Genomic DNA, 14,845 nt, shown 5'->3' with positions numbered 1-14,845 from the left:
TTGTACTCACAGTCACTCATGCCCCAGTCACCTCTCAGATGGACTACTGTAATGCGCTCTACATGGGGCTGCCCTTAAAGAGTATATGGAAGCTTCAGCTGCAACAGACTGCAGCTGCATGGACAGCTATGTGTATTTCCAGAAGAACACATGTTATACCTCTGCTCCGCGAGCTGCGTTGATTACCAGTCTCTTTCCGGGTCCAATTCAAGGTGTTGGTTTTGACCTTTAAAGCCCTACATAGCATGGGGCCGGGTTATTTGAGGGACTGCCTCTCCCCGATTCTATCTGCCTGTCCCATCAGATCCAGCAGAGAGGGCATGCTGTGGGCCCTGTTGACTAGGGAGCTTCATTGGGTGTGCTAGGCAATGAGCCTTTTCTGCTGTGGTCCCCGCTTTACGGAACATCCTTCCCCCTGAAGTGAGGCTGGCCTCACCCCTTTTAGCTTTCTGGAGGTCCCTCAAGATCTGGTTGTGTGACTGGCGAAATATTGAGACGGCTCCTCTGTATTAACACCTCCTCTTCACCTGATCTCTTTTTAAATTCTGTTTTTAGTTTTGTGCCTTTTATAATTTTAAAGTTTTTAATATTGATAATATTAATATTAATTTGCATATTTTGTTTTTAATATTGTTATACACCGCCCGGAGTCACTTGATTGTGAGATGGGTGGCTATGTAAATATGATAGATAGATGATGGATGGATGGATGGATGGATGGATGGATGGATGGATGGATGGATGGATGATAGATGCTGGAGCGAAATGTAACGCCCAGTGTTAGAAAACTCTGTCTCAGTCGCAGGTCACGGGTTCTTCACCAGGATAATGACCCAAAACATATATCTAAGAGGACCCAAGAATGGTAGAAAAGCAAACATTGGAGTCTTCTGAAGTGGCCTGCTTTGAGTCCTGTTCAGAATCCAATAGCACATCTACAGAAAGCTGAAACTCACAGTTGGAAGAAGGAACCCATCAAACCTAAGACCTCTGGAGCAGTTTGCTGAACAAGAGTGGGAGAAATTGCCAGTTGAGAAGCACAGAAGTCTTATTCAGAGCTACAGAAAGTGGTGGATTGCCTCAAAAGGGCATGCTACAAAATCTTAGATTAGGGGTACCAATAGTTATGTTCATGCCATCTTCATTTGTTTTATTATTTACTAGAGTACATTAAGTCATACAACAAAAGCAAAGTGTCTGCTCTATGGACTATGGCAGTATTTCTCAACCTTAGCAACTTTAAGATGAATGGACTTCAACTCCCAGAGTTCTGGGAGTTGAAGTCCATTCATCTCAAAGTTGCTAAGGTTGAGAAACACTGGTCTATGGAATAACAAAAGATGGATGCCATTTACTTGTGTCAGTTTCAACTTGTTTCACAGCAAATTGTGATTCTTTGGGAAAAAGTGGAGGGGTCCCAATACTTTTGGCTGCGTCTGTAAAGTTATTTGAATTGTACAATTAAAGCTATGTATGGCATTGCTTTTTTTTTTTTTTAATCCATTCAGTTGTGTCTGATTCTTGGAGACTGCCTGGACAAGTCCCTGCAGTTTTCTTGGCAAGGTTTTTCAGAAGTGGTTTGCCATTGTCTCCTTCCTAGGGCTGAGAGAAAGTGACTGGCCCAAGGTCACCCAGCTGGTTTTGTGCCTAGGCAGGACTAGAACTCGCGGTCTCCCAGTTTCTAGCCTGGTACCTTAACCTCTACACCAAACTGGCTCTCATGACTATTTTCATATCATAAAATAATTGAATGCATTTTGCAATTGTCTATCATGGCATGGTTCTATCTTTGAGCTTAATGTGTAATACTAAGGTCTCCATAAATTATTATTGTTTAGTAATGGTAAGGGGGGAAAAGAAAAGAAAAATAAGCTGCTTGGAAAAGTAGATAGGTGATTTTAATCTTCCCCTTTCTTTTTACTCTGACCAATTTGCAGTATTTAGAAACATTTACACCCCATGCTGTAAGTGTTCATATTTGCATTGCTGGGTGATGTATTGGATATATGGAAACCATTCTTGCTTGAACATGGTTAAACTTCTATTGTGGATATGTGCTGGTAGTTTTGCTATTGCTGCATATTCTCCAAGTTTAAGTTCCAATCAGGTATCGTTGGTATTGATATTTTTCTTCCAATGTTGGGCAGTGTTTATTCTTGCAGCCATGAGCCTGTATCTCAGTAAATTATGATGTTTCCTGTTAATATATTCTGGAATTATACCTAGTTAAAATGTGATTTCATTTCAAATTTAATTTCTAAAATTCTCTGGATGGTACTAGGTATATTTTCCCAATACTTTCACGATTTTTTGCCTATCTACCATGTGGTAAAATATTCTGTTTCATGGCTTTTCCAATATTGGTTACTGTATGATTTATCTATCTTGGAAATTGACTGATTTGTGTACCATCTGTAAAACATTTTATACCAATATTCATTTAGATTGTAACTTGGAGTAAATTTTATGGATTTGTTGCATAGTTCTTCCCATTGTGTTGTGACTGTTTAAATTTTGCATCCATTTTACCATGCAATTTTTTATTTATTCTGTCTCCATGTCATGAGTAGGAATTTATATATGCACCCTAGCAGATGCTGTTGATTTGTATAAGCATTTCAAATACTGTCATTTTTCTTAATGTCCTTCCCTCATTTTTAAGATCAGATTTTATCCTTCCAGCAATTTCTAAGTACATCAATCATGGTATATTCCAACCTTCACTGAGTAATTCTTGCTGTCTTTAATCTATTCATGGAGTTTGAATGAACCATATCTGCATATATTATTATATTTTTCTTACTATAGTTATCTCCAACATGGAAAGCATTTGAAGGAGAAGCTAATGATGGGGTTATTACTTTCCTAGTGGAATTCCACGCTTCTATCAAACTTTGTCTCTTCTATGTCTCTGTACCATAAATAGCTAGGGAGTCCATTGGCTAGGCCAACCCCTTCTAGTACTGATGTTTCTATTTGGGAATTTTCTCCACTCTATTAACTATGAGAGGCAACTTCCTTTATCATAAAATTTAAGATTTGGAACGGAAAGACCACCCATGTCTTTTGAATCTTGTAAAATGTTTAAGTTAACTCTAGGTCTTTTCCCACTCCAGATACATTTATTGACCATTTCTTGCCATCCTTGTAAGGTTTTCTCTGAGATTGGAATTGGCAACATTTGAAACAAGTAATTTATCTTGGGTAATGTATTTTGAATGAACAAAAATGAATGTATTTTGATAATTGCAACTGATCCTAACCAAGATGGCTTTAAATGTCTCTACCTTTTGAGATCTCTCTTGATTTCTTGCCATAATTTGGTATAGTTATTTTGATATATTTCTTGATTATTATCTGTCACATGCAGACCAAGGTATTTCACTGAGTGGGTTATCTGACAGATTCTTTCCGCAAGAGACTAACTCTCCTTGCGTAAAGTATCTTTTAATTATTTTTGAAGTTTGGACCAGTTATTCAAGATAGCAGAAACTAGAGAAATGCAAGCAAAAAAAATCTCATTTCTCCAGTTGTTTTTATTTTAAAAATCATGTTTTCTTTCATTAGCCATTAATTTGTTTCAGTAATGATTTTAAAGGATGTTCAGGCTATATTCCACTGCCTGTAACATTGGTGATTTCTCATCAAATAGCATGATATTTTTAGGCATACGAATATAAATCAGGGAAAAAAACAGAGCTTGAACTCCATGTTTCAAGTGACTCCACTGTTAGATCTGAGTAAACATTAGTTCTACTTAACATTCCATACAAGAAACATTTTATTTTCCTCAAACTTTTATTTAAAAGTCCTAAACAAAGTTTGACAAAGATCTGTCACTGAAATTACTTTGCCAGCTGGAGCAGAACTCCAGTAAGGACAACACTGGTCTACAAGTCTGGTCCTTGTAGGGAACATTTATGACTGAAAACCACAGTGACCTATATGGTTCAGAAGCAAGGATCAACCCTTTAATCTGGGCTCCTGTTTTTTCTTCTGCAGCAGCTAGAGGATTTTTTTTTGTACCGCCCCCAACATGCAGAATATAGAAAGAAGGCAAGTTCTGGTTTTCAGCCAATAGATAAGGTTTTGTATTGGAGAACAAAACAAACAAACAAAAACCCTTGCAAACAAATGTGCCACCCCTACGGAGCATCAAGGGAAACCGTCGTCGTCATCCTCTGCCATTTCCTTGGCAAATTCTAGATCCTGCTGCTCGCGCTCCCGGCGCTCCTGGAAAGTGAAGGTTACAGTATGATTTAGTACCATTTAGCTGCTATAAAGCAAAACTGAGTTTCTGTTCAAATTACACCTAGGCCATCCCCCCACAACAGCTAAACATTTATAATGCCGGTTTCAACAAGGCCCATAGAAAATACTTTTTTTTATATCTCGCACTTTTTCAAGTTGCTTATACTGTATGGCTGACAGATTGCACGAAAGAGAGAGTCACATTTTAAATGTTACTGAGGTATTTAATCTGAATGCTTGATATATGTATTTTTGGTATTGATTACATTCCTAATGGTGCATACTCAGTTTTCTAAGACTGAGGAAAGGGAGGGAGGGTGGCTGGTAAACCCAAGGCCTTAAATGTGTCATAATGTTCTAGCAACAAAAGTGCCTCCTTTTGTCAGGTGTTTATAGGAACACTATTGTGGAATTTAGGCCCGAGGATATATGCACTACAGCTTAAGTTTATGTGCCAGAAAAAGATGAATTCTGTAAAATAATCATCAATATAGTTCTGTCAATTAAGCTACTTTGCCCCATTTAATCAACCTTTTTTGTTATTTTGCAAAGGAATAGTCTAGTACAAGTCAGTAACATGATACCAGAGATACCTCTAGATGATATCAAAATTAAACATTAATTTTAAAAAGATGTTTGAAATCTCACACGTTTATGAGATTTCAACAAGTCATTTTGTATTGAAATCCTACAAGACTTCAGCAATTTAATGTTCTAATGCCACTGCACAAGATCAAGCAACAGGACCTAGTTCATTAAGACTGCCAGACCATAATTAGTGCAAAACAAAGCTCCAACTAAGGAGCTTTCTGTGCAATTGCCAGGAAACCTCACCTCTGCAGACTCCAAGTCCTTGTTATAAGATTTTGGGGGGAACCTCATAGCCTAGGAATGGGAGAAAATGAAAAGAGCAAACACCAGTAAGTTAAAGGTAAATTTCACAAAGAAAGCTCACAGGAAGACTATCCATGAAAATCTTCAATTTCCATGGATTGTGCAAAGGCACAAAAGGACAGTTCAAAAAGGAGATGTGTTAGTTCTTCCACTTGAGACTGGTGGACAAATCCTATGCATATTTTCTTACTATGTCTTTGGTGAAAGGAACTGAACTCTCAGTCTGCTAGAATTTCTTTCCAGAATGGAGAGTTTCCCGCCTTCCCCAAATCTTGGTGAAAAAAATGCATTTAATACTTACATGGGCTTTTAGAGATCTTAAAGGGCTTCAAACATTGGTGATAACCCTTCAACACTGCTTCACTACAGAAAAAACTACTGATGATATTAACTGGAAGATCAAAGCTCCCTTCTTTTCAACCTTGTGCAGACAAGGAACACACCCAGAAACCCCTCTGTGGAGTTCTGATGCACATCTGATCTTTCACCTCATGCCACCTGTAGGCACCTCCCCAGCACCCCAAAACTGCATTTGCAGCAAAATGACCAAATTCTGAGCTTTGTGATTTTTCCCCCCTTTGAGGGTGTGAGGGCAGTTTGCCTCTGAGAGGCCTACAACCCCATCCCCATCTTCAGCACACACTCCTAGAGCCCCATCCCCAAAGTGTATGAGAAAAATTTGGCCTTCTCCTTCCAGTGATGTCTGGAGGCTTAAGTATAGCTCCCAAGTCCTTAAACACTGACCACCCTTGCCTTACCTTGACAGACATATTGTGAATGTCGAGGCAGAAGGAAATACGTTGGTGGAAGGCAAGCTGGGGCTCCCGTGTGGAATAGATGTCAGTCATCTCCTTTGACTGGACATACCCTTTTTCATGGTTAATGCTAGCTTCAATCACACCATCCCGAATAGCCTGGAAATCAAGGCACACTAATGGTTAGGTGGGCCTCCAATGACTACCCAGGGGAGCAAGGCAAGGGAGCATCAGAGGAAGATTTTCACAGCTTGTTTGAGAAAACAACTTTTAAAAAGAGGTTACTGAACCTAAGTCTTCTGAACAGTCCAGATGCAGAGCTGCAGACTTAGGCTGTTTGCTAATGGAAAGGAAGAAATATTATCCAATTCTATGTTATTAATACCAAAGGCATAATATGATGCCAGGCATTAAAAACAGACGAAGTTAAAGCAATCAGTAGCGGCTTCTGAACACTCTATTTTTGAATTTTCCAAATAACCAAGACCCAAAGTGGGTCTTATGATATTTCTCTATCATAAAGACTGGCACCTAATGGCTTTCAAGTGCAACCCAGTTGTTCAGTATGTCTGGAAGAAGACTGTAAACTGCACAGTCCCTCACCTTGGCAACAATGAATTCAGCATCCTCTGGGCTGTCCAACTGCAATTTCTGAGCTATATCAGCTAAGGATATGCGTGAATACGAAAGGCTGATCATGCGAACACCTGCATGAGAGGTAAAAGAAAACCAGTGCCAATGTATATGGGATAGGAGCACAAAGGTCAAAAAAGAAGAGAGAAGACAAGCAAATAACTATGATTCTACTTAAAAGGGGCATCCATAAAAGCAGGAATTGGTTCAATTTTTGAGATTCCTCTTCAGAAAGTAAAATGAGAAGATTAATTCACTTGCAACTAGAAAAACAGATACATCTCCAAAATTTTAACTCTATGTTGCTACTGGAAGGAAAACTACAATGAATTAATGGTTCTTACCTGTTTTAATCACATTGTGTCTCAACCGGATGATGAGGGTGTAGGTTCCATCTGTTTGGAACTTATCACCAAATTGATCGAGAACTTGGTTGAACTTGGCCAGATTTCCTGTTCGAACAGCTGTCAAAAAGACGCAGGAGAGGATTAAGCTGAAGAGCTCTGTGAGTATACATGAAGAATGTTCATGCATGTGGGTGAGTACTTCCAGCCTCAGAGTTTTGATTTCCGTACTATAATATATTCCCTTCCTTGCTGATGGTTTGGGTCTACATGTAAATATATGCAGAGGCTTCGCTACACATTGGAAGCATGTTCACAAAACACAACCTTCATTAAACAGCGGGCATCAAGTCTAGCATATACATTTGTTCTTGAGGTTCCTTTAGATATTAAAGTTTGTGATTTAATACCTGACTATTTACGCACAATTCACACATTGCATATAAGTAACGTAATGAATAGTTATAACTGTGAGAAATTTTGAGGGAATAATCACATACTTTTGATTGCGGTAGACATAATCAGGACTTTTTAAAAAAAAATTGCAGTTTCTTTGGCATGCCTGGGCAACTTTTTTGAACCCAATAGCCACTGTCAGAGTAAAGGGGGAGGGAGGTATATATGCATTCAACACCTCATATACTTCTTCACCATCTTTCCAGTAATTTGTGTAGAATCGCTTACAGGAGTTGGAAACAATGAGGCTTCCTCTTTTTCTGATTCTGTTGCAGACTGCTGGTTTTCCATTGCCATTAACAGTGGGAAATAAGTAACCTTGAGCTCCAGAAATTGGTGCTGTCAGTATATCAGTCTGTGCAAACATACTACTGATACTAATAGTGGCTACTGGCCATTCAATGTGAATTTCCATGCTTCCTGAGATCATCTGAGCAAGTTTGCCTACAGTTGCTGTGAGCTTCTCCATCAGTGACTCAGAGTTTCATATTTTTCTGCCTGCACTCCAATTTTTTGAAAGTTAAGGGCCCTAACACCTTTTCACAGGATTGTTAGGTATGATCCTCAATGATAATACTTACCTTGTGTCAAAAGGAAGTAGGGCATGAGTGATCTTTTCAGAGATGGTTGCCGAAACTGCAGTCTATCTGGAATCTCGCCTAGTAGCAACTCCACTACAATCAGCAACTTATGAACCTAAACCATGGGTGCAATACATCAGTTTGTCCAGTTAGTGACCACAGAGTGGGTGCAAATGACAAAGTACTCATCACCAGCCCACAGCACCATCTGGAGGAATCAACTCCCACTCACTGTTTGTTTGAAGCCAACAGCTGTATGCTGTGGTGCTTTCCGCAGCGCATTTGTCATGGTTCTTCGAGCTTCAGAATATTCCAACTGGATGGCTTTGATACGGCCTGGAGAGAAGAAGAACTAAGTGCTAGGAAGGATTCGTGCAAATGTTAACACTAAGGCTACCTTGAGATGGTAAGTTTCCTGCCTTCCCTCCATGATGTGAATTTGTACTGCATTACTAAACTAGAACTAGGAATCGAGAATATTTGGGAGATTCCTCAAGGAAGAGATATTTAATCAAATGGGGGCTATGCTGTAATAATTCTAGGGAACCTTTTAACACAAAGAGATACTGCTAGTATCTATTCTCAGTATAGCTTAAGGCAAGCAAGCAGGGGCTGTGAATATTATACACTTCAATATTTGCACTGCTCTGAATTTTGTGATGCAGTATTTTGATAAATAAATGTGCATGAAACACACACATACACACCCTAGAAATCTGGTCTGAATTTTCATTGAAATTTTTTACTTCAACAAATTATAAGCTGATGTAGAAACAACTTAATAAAAAAAGTGAAGTTGTAGCTACTGAAAAAGAGTCACCCATCCAGATTCATTACAGTTTTGCAATCTTTAGAGGTGGTCGCATTTAATGTTTTAAAGTGGCTGAGACCACAGTAGGTAGGATGATATTCTATTTTAGGATGTATATTGCAATTTCTCTGTATTTTCCACCACAAAATGGCAAGGAATCATGCCACCAGTCTCTGGGCATTGTGGTCTCAATGTTTCCAGAAGCCAGAGAAAAGGCTCTAGTGGAGACACATAATCCAGGGGCTCAGGTTGCCCCTCCCTGATGCCATGCAAAGGTTCCCCATTTCTGTGCCAAAGAGGTATCTAGAACTTATTTTCTCATGTTCTTGTTTAATACCGGTTTCTTTCTGATTCTGTCATTTACAGATAACTCAGCTTTAAACTAGTCTTTGCCAACCCAAGACATGTTGGATTAGAGTTTGTTTCAGCTCATGGTACCCATGCAATGAGTGAACATCAGAAAGCTCTCATGCGTGTTCATTGGAATACAAAAGATTTCAATCCAGCAAATGAATTTCTGAACTGCCTCTTCCAGAAGAACAGGCAGTGGCCTCTCTACAGCCCTACGTAGCAGAAACCTCTGCATAAATATCCAAATTAGAATTTTTAGTTTCTCTATGTTGCTTTTTATTTTTATTGTTAAATTCAAGGCAAATTACCTCTTTGGAAAACAGTTTATTATAACTGAATGTGTTCAGTAAAAATAAATTTACAAGACACCATTACAGTAATTAGTCCAGAGAAAGGACTGGGCAAATAGAAATTCATAGGTTTCACAAAGTTTAAAGAAATAACACTTGCAAATTATTGTTTTCTTACCAGCTACTCTTAAATTTAATGTTGCTTGAAAGGACTATAAAAATAATATGGATGTCTATGTCAATAACAGACAAGTATGGCACTGGTTACCTGTTTAACATCATAAGAATCTTAGCTTTTTAAATGTTTCTAGTTCTTATGGTCATAAAAATAAGTGTGAAAATATATGGAAGATGATGAATTACAAAAATCAGATGAGCATTAAATAGGCTTTCTAATCTTCAAGGAGTGGAAGATAGAAAATGGTTTAGTTTACATAATTGATTCTGCTTTTGCTAATGATAAGTTAATATGCTTAAGTCACTGTGTTTTGCTCTTGTGGTCAGAAACAATAAATAAGCCCCCCCCTTGCCAAACTATAATCAAGCACAGAGGATAGTATTTTATATCAAAAAGGATCAACTCTTTCCTCTTACCGGTGTAGTAGAGGTACCTGGCCCATTCGTTATTGTTTGCCTGCTCAGGGAACACTGATTTGGAGACCAATTTCTCTGCCTGATCATAGAGGTCGTAATGAAGGTAGTTCCTGAGCAGCAAATTTAACAGAGTAGCCTGTCCATCTGCATCATGCCGAAGCGTTGCTGTCCTTAAACGGGCATGAAGGAAGCTTTAAAAGGAAAAGAAATGGAGAGAGGCTGTGTCAACAGGAAAGTACAAAGGAGGGGGGAAAAGATTATGGTAACATCCAGGTGATTCCAGATTTACCTCCTGACTACATCCAACTTATTCAAGAACTCATAGATACGAGCATGGTAATAGTAACACTTGGCCACCACCAGATCAAGGGCACGGCGATTTTGAGGACTTATTTTTTGCATCAGATCATCTGAAACTTTCTGGGCCTGGAGGAAGGAAAGAGACAGCGTGAAAAGCATACAAGGCTCCAGAGGAGGTTTTACGTACTACTACTAAGTGCTGATCACAGTACTCAAGTCTTATACTTCCTGTCTGGTCTGCAAGAAGCACCCAATATTACCTTTTAAGTCTTTCATAAGTTATTTTAGTAAAAACCAATAACAACTCACTCATTTGGACATGAGAATCCTGTGCATATATCTCAACAAAATTCACTCACATCCACTGGGAGTTTCTAATCCCTGCTTTTGTAAAAAATCCCAGATTGTCAGATATTAAACCCAGTCTACTCAATATGGCTTGGTTTTTTGGCTATGCATAAATGAAATGTGTATAATAATTTCCACAAAATAGATAAATATCAGGTTTGGGTAAAAACAGTTCATATGGTACTGAACAAAGAGGTGAGGCAATGAGTAAGAAGAGGGAATGGGACCAGTGCCAAAGGCCATTCTGTGAAACTATCACTAGTTATTTGATTATAAATCTAACCACAATTTTATGGTTTATTAGAATCTGCAAAGGATACAATGTCCCTGTCACTGATATTTCTCCCTGGTTAATATATTGGCTCATGGTTGCACATTCAGTATCTTTCCTGTAGATAAGTGTTAGTTGGAGATGTGTGGAAAGTTCTTCCACCCTCTAGGTCCATGCACAATCCCTGGCAAATCTTTGCTTTCAATTAGGAAACAGCATATATGGAATATCAGTCCATTACCTCTTGGTAGCGTTTGCTATTCATCAAATAGATGACCAGGAGTAGCTGGAGATATGCTTCTACTTCTGGCAAGAGAGGAGTGGAAGCTGCCTTCCCTGTGCGGGGCCGGAACTGTAGGTCCACTTCTGTGTCCATAGGCTACAGAGCGACAGAAGAGGAAGAAGAAGAGAGAGAGAGATCAAGGCAATGGGAGGATGGAAAACCTCCTCCCTCTCATAAAACCCTATACACCAATGGCTCAGGACCATATATTTTCCACTTTCACAATTCAAGACTTAAGTTATCTTTAAATATATCGGAGATGATACACGCCAGTCCTCCTAGAATTCAATGGGAATACCCAGCCTACCTCCCACCTCCACCACCTCTGAACTTGCCTCCTCCAGGAAGCTGATAAGGAAGTCCCGCACAGCACTGTTAGATGTGAAAAAGCCATTGATGGCTTTCTGGAGCACGTTGGGGTTGAGGCGACGGGAAGTAGAGGGCAAAGCTCTGAGGGCACGCAGGACATAGCGTGGCTCCTTCCCTGATACAGCTTTCTCAAGTTGCTTCACATGTTCTTTGATGTCTGCAATGGACAATAAAGAAAGGTAGCTCAACAAAGATAGTATAGTGTGGCAGGAAATGGCCACCGATTGGAGCAACTTAATATTCATACAGCAAAAACTTACACAAAGTCATCAAAATATAACAAAGTCCTACTGTTTTATCATGTATATTTTGGATTCTAAGCAATAATTCTGAAGCTATTTTAATAATTCTGCTGGCTGGAGAATTCTGGGACTTGGAGTCCAAACATCTTAAAGTTGCTGAGATTGAGAAATACTGCTCTAAAGCCTTCACACTGGCATTTCAATTAATCTACTGCTACAGCTAAATTGAAGACTTTACCTCTGTTGCTGGATGAGAAATAATAAAATACAAGTGGGCAAATGCCAACATTATTTTGAAGTGTGGGAGTCCATCAAGCTACCTGTGGATGGCAGAAACTGAATGCTGGCACTGCTGCAGATTAATCTGATAATGAAACATATTTTCAGGGACTGGAACTCAGTTGTGGAATGCCCTTCCAGAGAGATTTACCTAGTGCTCATGTTGTGGTATTCTGGCATCAAATGGAAATATTTTCCATTTTTACAAGGTTTCAATCATTAATATTTTTTAAAAAAATAGAAGACAATTGCTTGAGCTTCTTGCATTTTTTAATCACTTTTGTCTTATTTTGGTTCCATTCTATATCTATTTCAATTTTTTAAGATTCCACTTTGTGAACCATGCACTGAGCTTTACTATTCCAGTAAAAAAATCACTTCCATAAAAATATACCGTTACAAAACTGGCCAATAACAAAGTTTCCATCACCTACTACACCTTTTAAATAAAAATCCCTTGAAAATACTCCAAAGCTGGGCTCTGGCAGGTTATTTTAGACCAGTGTTTTTCAACCTCAGCAACTTGAAGATGTTGTGAACCTCAACTCCCAGAATTCCCACACTGGCTGGGGAATTCTGGGAGTTGAAGTCCACAAATCTTCATGTTGCTGAGGTTGAAAAACACTAACTTAGAGAATAAATTATGCTGTTACACTATGGAATCCAAACCTGTTCCTTTGACAACACAAACTTATAAGAAGTCAAAATTTTGAGCAAGATATCTACCAACTGGACTATATTTTTTATGTACTTCCTCTGTGAAGCTCACAACGTTTCATCATATTTACACAAATGAAAGCCATGTAACAAACAGTGTGTGGATTTTTACAGGCCAGATCTGGTAGCTCCAGAAAAACCCAGTGTCAGCAGCATTCAAATCAAGGCAGTAAGTCTCTCTGTGGCTTACAGGGGCTAAAAGCAATAATGCATCCTGTGTGAGCCCAAGCAATTATAGTGTATTAAACAAACCATGGTTGAGCAATTATGGTTTAACGCTACTGGTGCATCACATCCTTCCTAGACAGGTACCCTTCTCCAAGCGCTTCCGTATGTTAAAGGACTTCTGCAATTTACTTTCTCTTTTTTCAAGAAACAACCCTTAACCCCACTTTCCAGACCGCAGCTCCGCCCCCAGAGCCGAATCCCCCAAAATCGACCAATCGGAGCCCCTGGGAATTTCGATGGGCCCCCCACGCCACGCCCTAACCACAAAGGGAACGGGGGACATTCTAGGCCCCGCCTCTTTCCACTTCTCGGGCCGCTCCCGCTCCACCTCCGCTTTCACTCGCGGATGATGCTACTCCCCCCCGCCCCACCTTCGAGCGTGACGGCGTCGAGCTCGCGCTGCGATTTTTCCGCCGAAGCAGGTTCGGCCGGAGTCGCCTCCTCCTGCATCTCCACATCGGCGGCCAGAGGGGGCGGCTGAGAGGGCTCGGCGGGAGGCAGCTTGGCCTTTTCGGATCCGGCGCGGCGTCGCGACCCGCCTTCCTGCTTCATGGCTCCGTCTTCCACGCACCGGCTGCGACCGTGACAGAGCAACAATCGCGGGGCACGACGGGAAAGCAGGAGCAAGCTCGACCAGCCGATCGCCGAGGGGCGGGTCGAGGAAGGAACGCGGATGGATCTGTCTTCCCACCATCCTCAGGAAAGGAGCGTCCGTAGAAATAGAAAAGGGGGAGAGGCGACTTTTCCCGCCACTTCCGCTCTGTTTGCAGGCTGGGTGGGTGTCTGCTCAGGCGTCGCCGTGTGAAGCGAGGGAAGGCAATAGCAATAGCAATAGCAATTGTAGCAATAGCACTTCACAGAAGTAGATCAGTAGATGATGTTGATCTTTGTCTTAGGGGGGGGGTCTCCTTGTAGCAGCGTTTCTCCACCTTGGCAACTTGAAGGTGTATGGACTCTAATTTTCAGAACATGCTGGCTGGGGAATTCTGGGAGTTGAAGTCCACACATCTTCAAGTCGCGAAGGTGGAGAACCACTGCCTTATGGGAAATTCTTAAAGCCCCCAGTGCAACGCCGTCGTGGGGCTGGTTGTGTTGCTCCCTCCCTTATATCTGCATTCCCTATCGGGATCTACAACACGGTTGTTGGCAAGGGATTGAAATCCATCGCACCTGGAGAGGGTGGGGCTTCGGGCTCGTTGCAACCTTTTAAGCGCGTTTGAGGATCCTGCCAGATTTATGGCAAAATAAGATGCATTTTATTCGGGCAGGAAGGCATTCTGAGATAAGTAACTGTGCGTGTAGGATTGAAGCTTTATTGATCCACCAAAAAAACCCCAAAACACTATACTAGGTCGTTTTGAATATATAATGAAGGGGAGGAGGGGGGGATTTTCTTAGCCTGGCTCTCGCTATCTCGCCTCTGTATTTTTTTTGCTTGCGCTAGGAAGACATTATCTTGAAGCAAGAAGGGACATGTACGCAGAAGACCTTGAGGGGGGAGGGCGCAGGGAAAAGGTCTTGAGGGTAGAGGGGGTCACTGGTTCAATCTGCCTTAAACTGTCGTCTTAGTTGCAATCTATTGTCTTTGCAAAGCTATAAAAACTGCCTTTGAAAGTCTTGTTGGTGTGGACCTTCCCAGAACTTTTTGGGATTGCTGCCCACCCAGCTGCTTCACTTGGCGGATTAAAGGGCTGTTTTCTTTTTAAGAGCCTCCCGCTGAATTCTTGGTATTGAATTCCTTAAGATTCAGGTCTACAAACCTTACATAATTTTAGAATTCTTCTTAAAGTAGTTGTAGGAAATTAAGGGCTTTCCAGGTTCACTTGTTTTCCAAGAAGTAAAGAATTC

General features: G+C 40.5%; 1 protein-coding gene across 1 annotated transcript; it reads right to left on the bottom strand.

Moving 5' to 3' along the window:
* Positions 1 to 3,518: 3,518 nt before the first annotated feature.
* PSMD3 (proteasome 26S subunit, non-ATPase 3) lies at positions 3,519 to 13,613 on the bottom strand. Its single transcript, XM_025166769.2, has 12 exons — positions 13,369 to 13,613; positions 11,498 to 11,688; positions 11,121 to 11,258; positions 10,250 to 10,386; positions 9,961 to 10,151; positions 8,147 to 8,250; positions 7,915 to 8,029; positions 6,878 to 6,997; positions 6,504 to 6,607; positions 5,904 to 6,059; positions 5,086 to 5,136; positions 3,519 to 4,233 (listed from the first exon to the last, which is right to left on the bottom strand). The coding sequence occupies exons 1-12, from the start codon at positions 13,547 to 13,549 to the stop codon at positions 4,156 to 4,158; spliced, it is 1,566 nt and encodes a 521-aa protein (XP_025022537.1). The 5' UTR covers positions 13,550 to 13,613; the 3' UTR covers positions 3,519 to 4,155.
* Positions 13,614 to 14,845: the final 1,232 nt, after the last annotated feature.

Source organism: Python bivittatus, unplaced genomic scaffold (assembly GCF_059951505.1).
Source record: "Python bivittatus isolate LINGU-HERP-01145 unplaced genomic scaffold, Pbiv_v1 ctg000410_np1212, whole genome shotgun sequence".
NCBI lineage: Eukaryota > Metazoa > Chordata > Lepidosauria > Squamata > Pythonidae > Python > Python bivittatus.
Note: the sequence above shows the minus strand (reverse complement) of the source record. Positions and strands in the feature narration are given on the sequence as shown.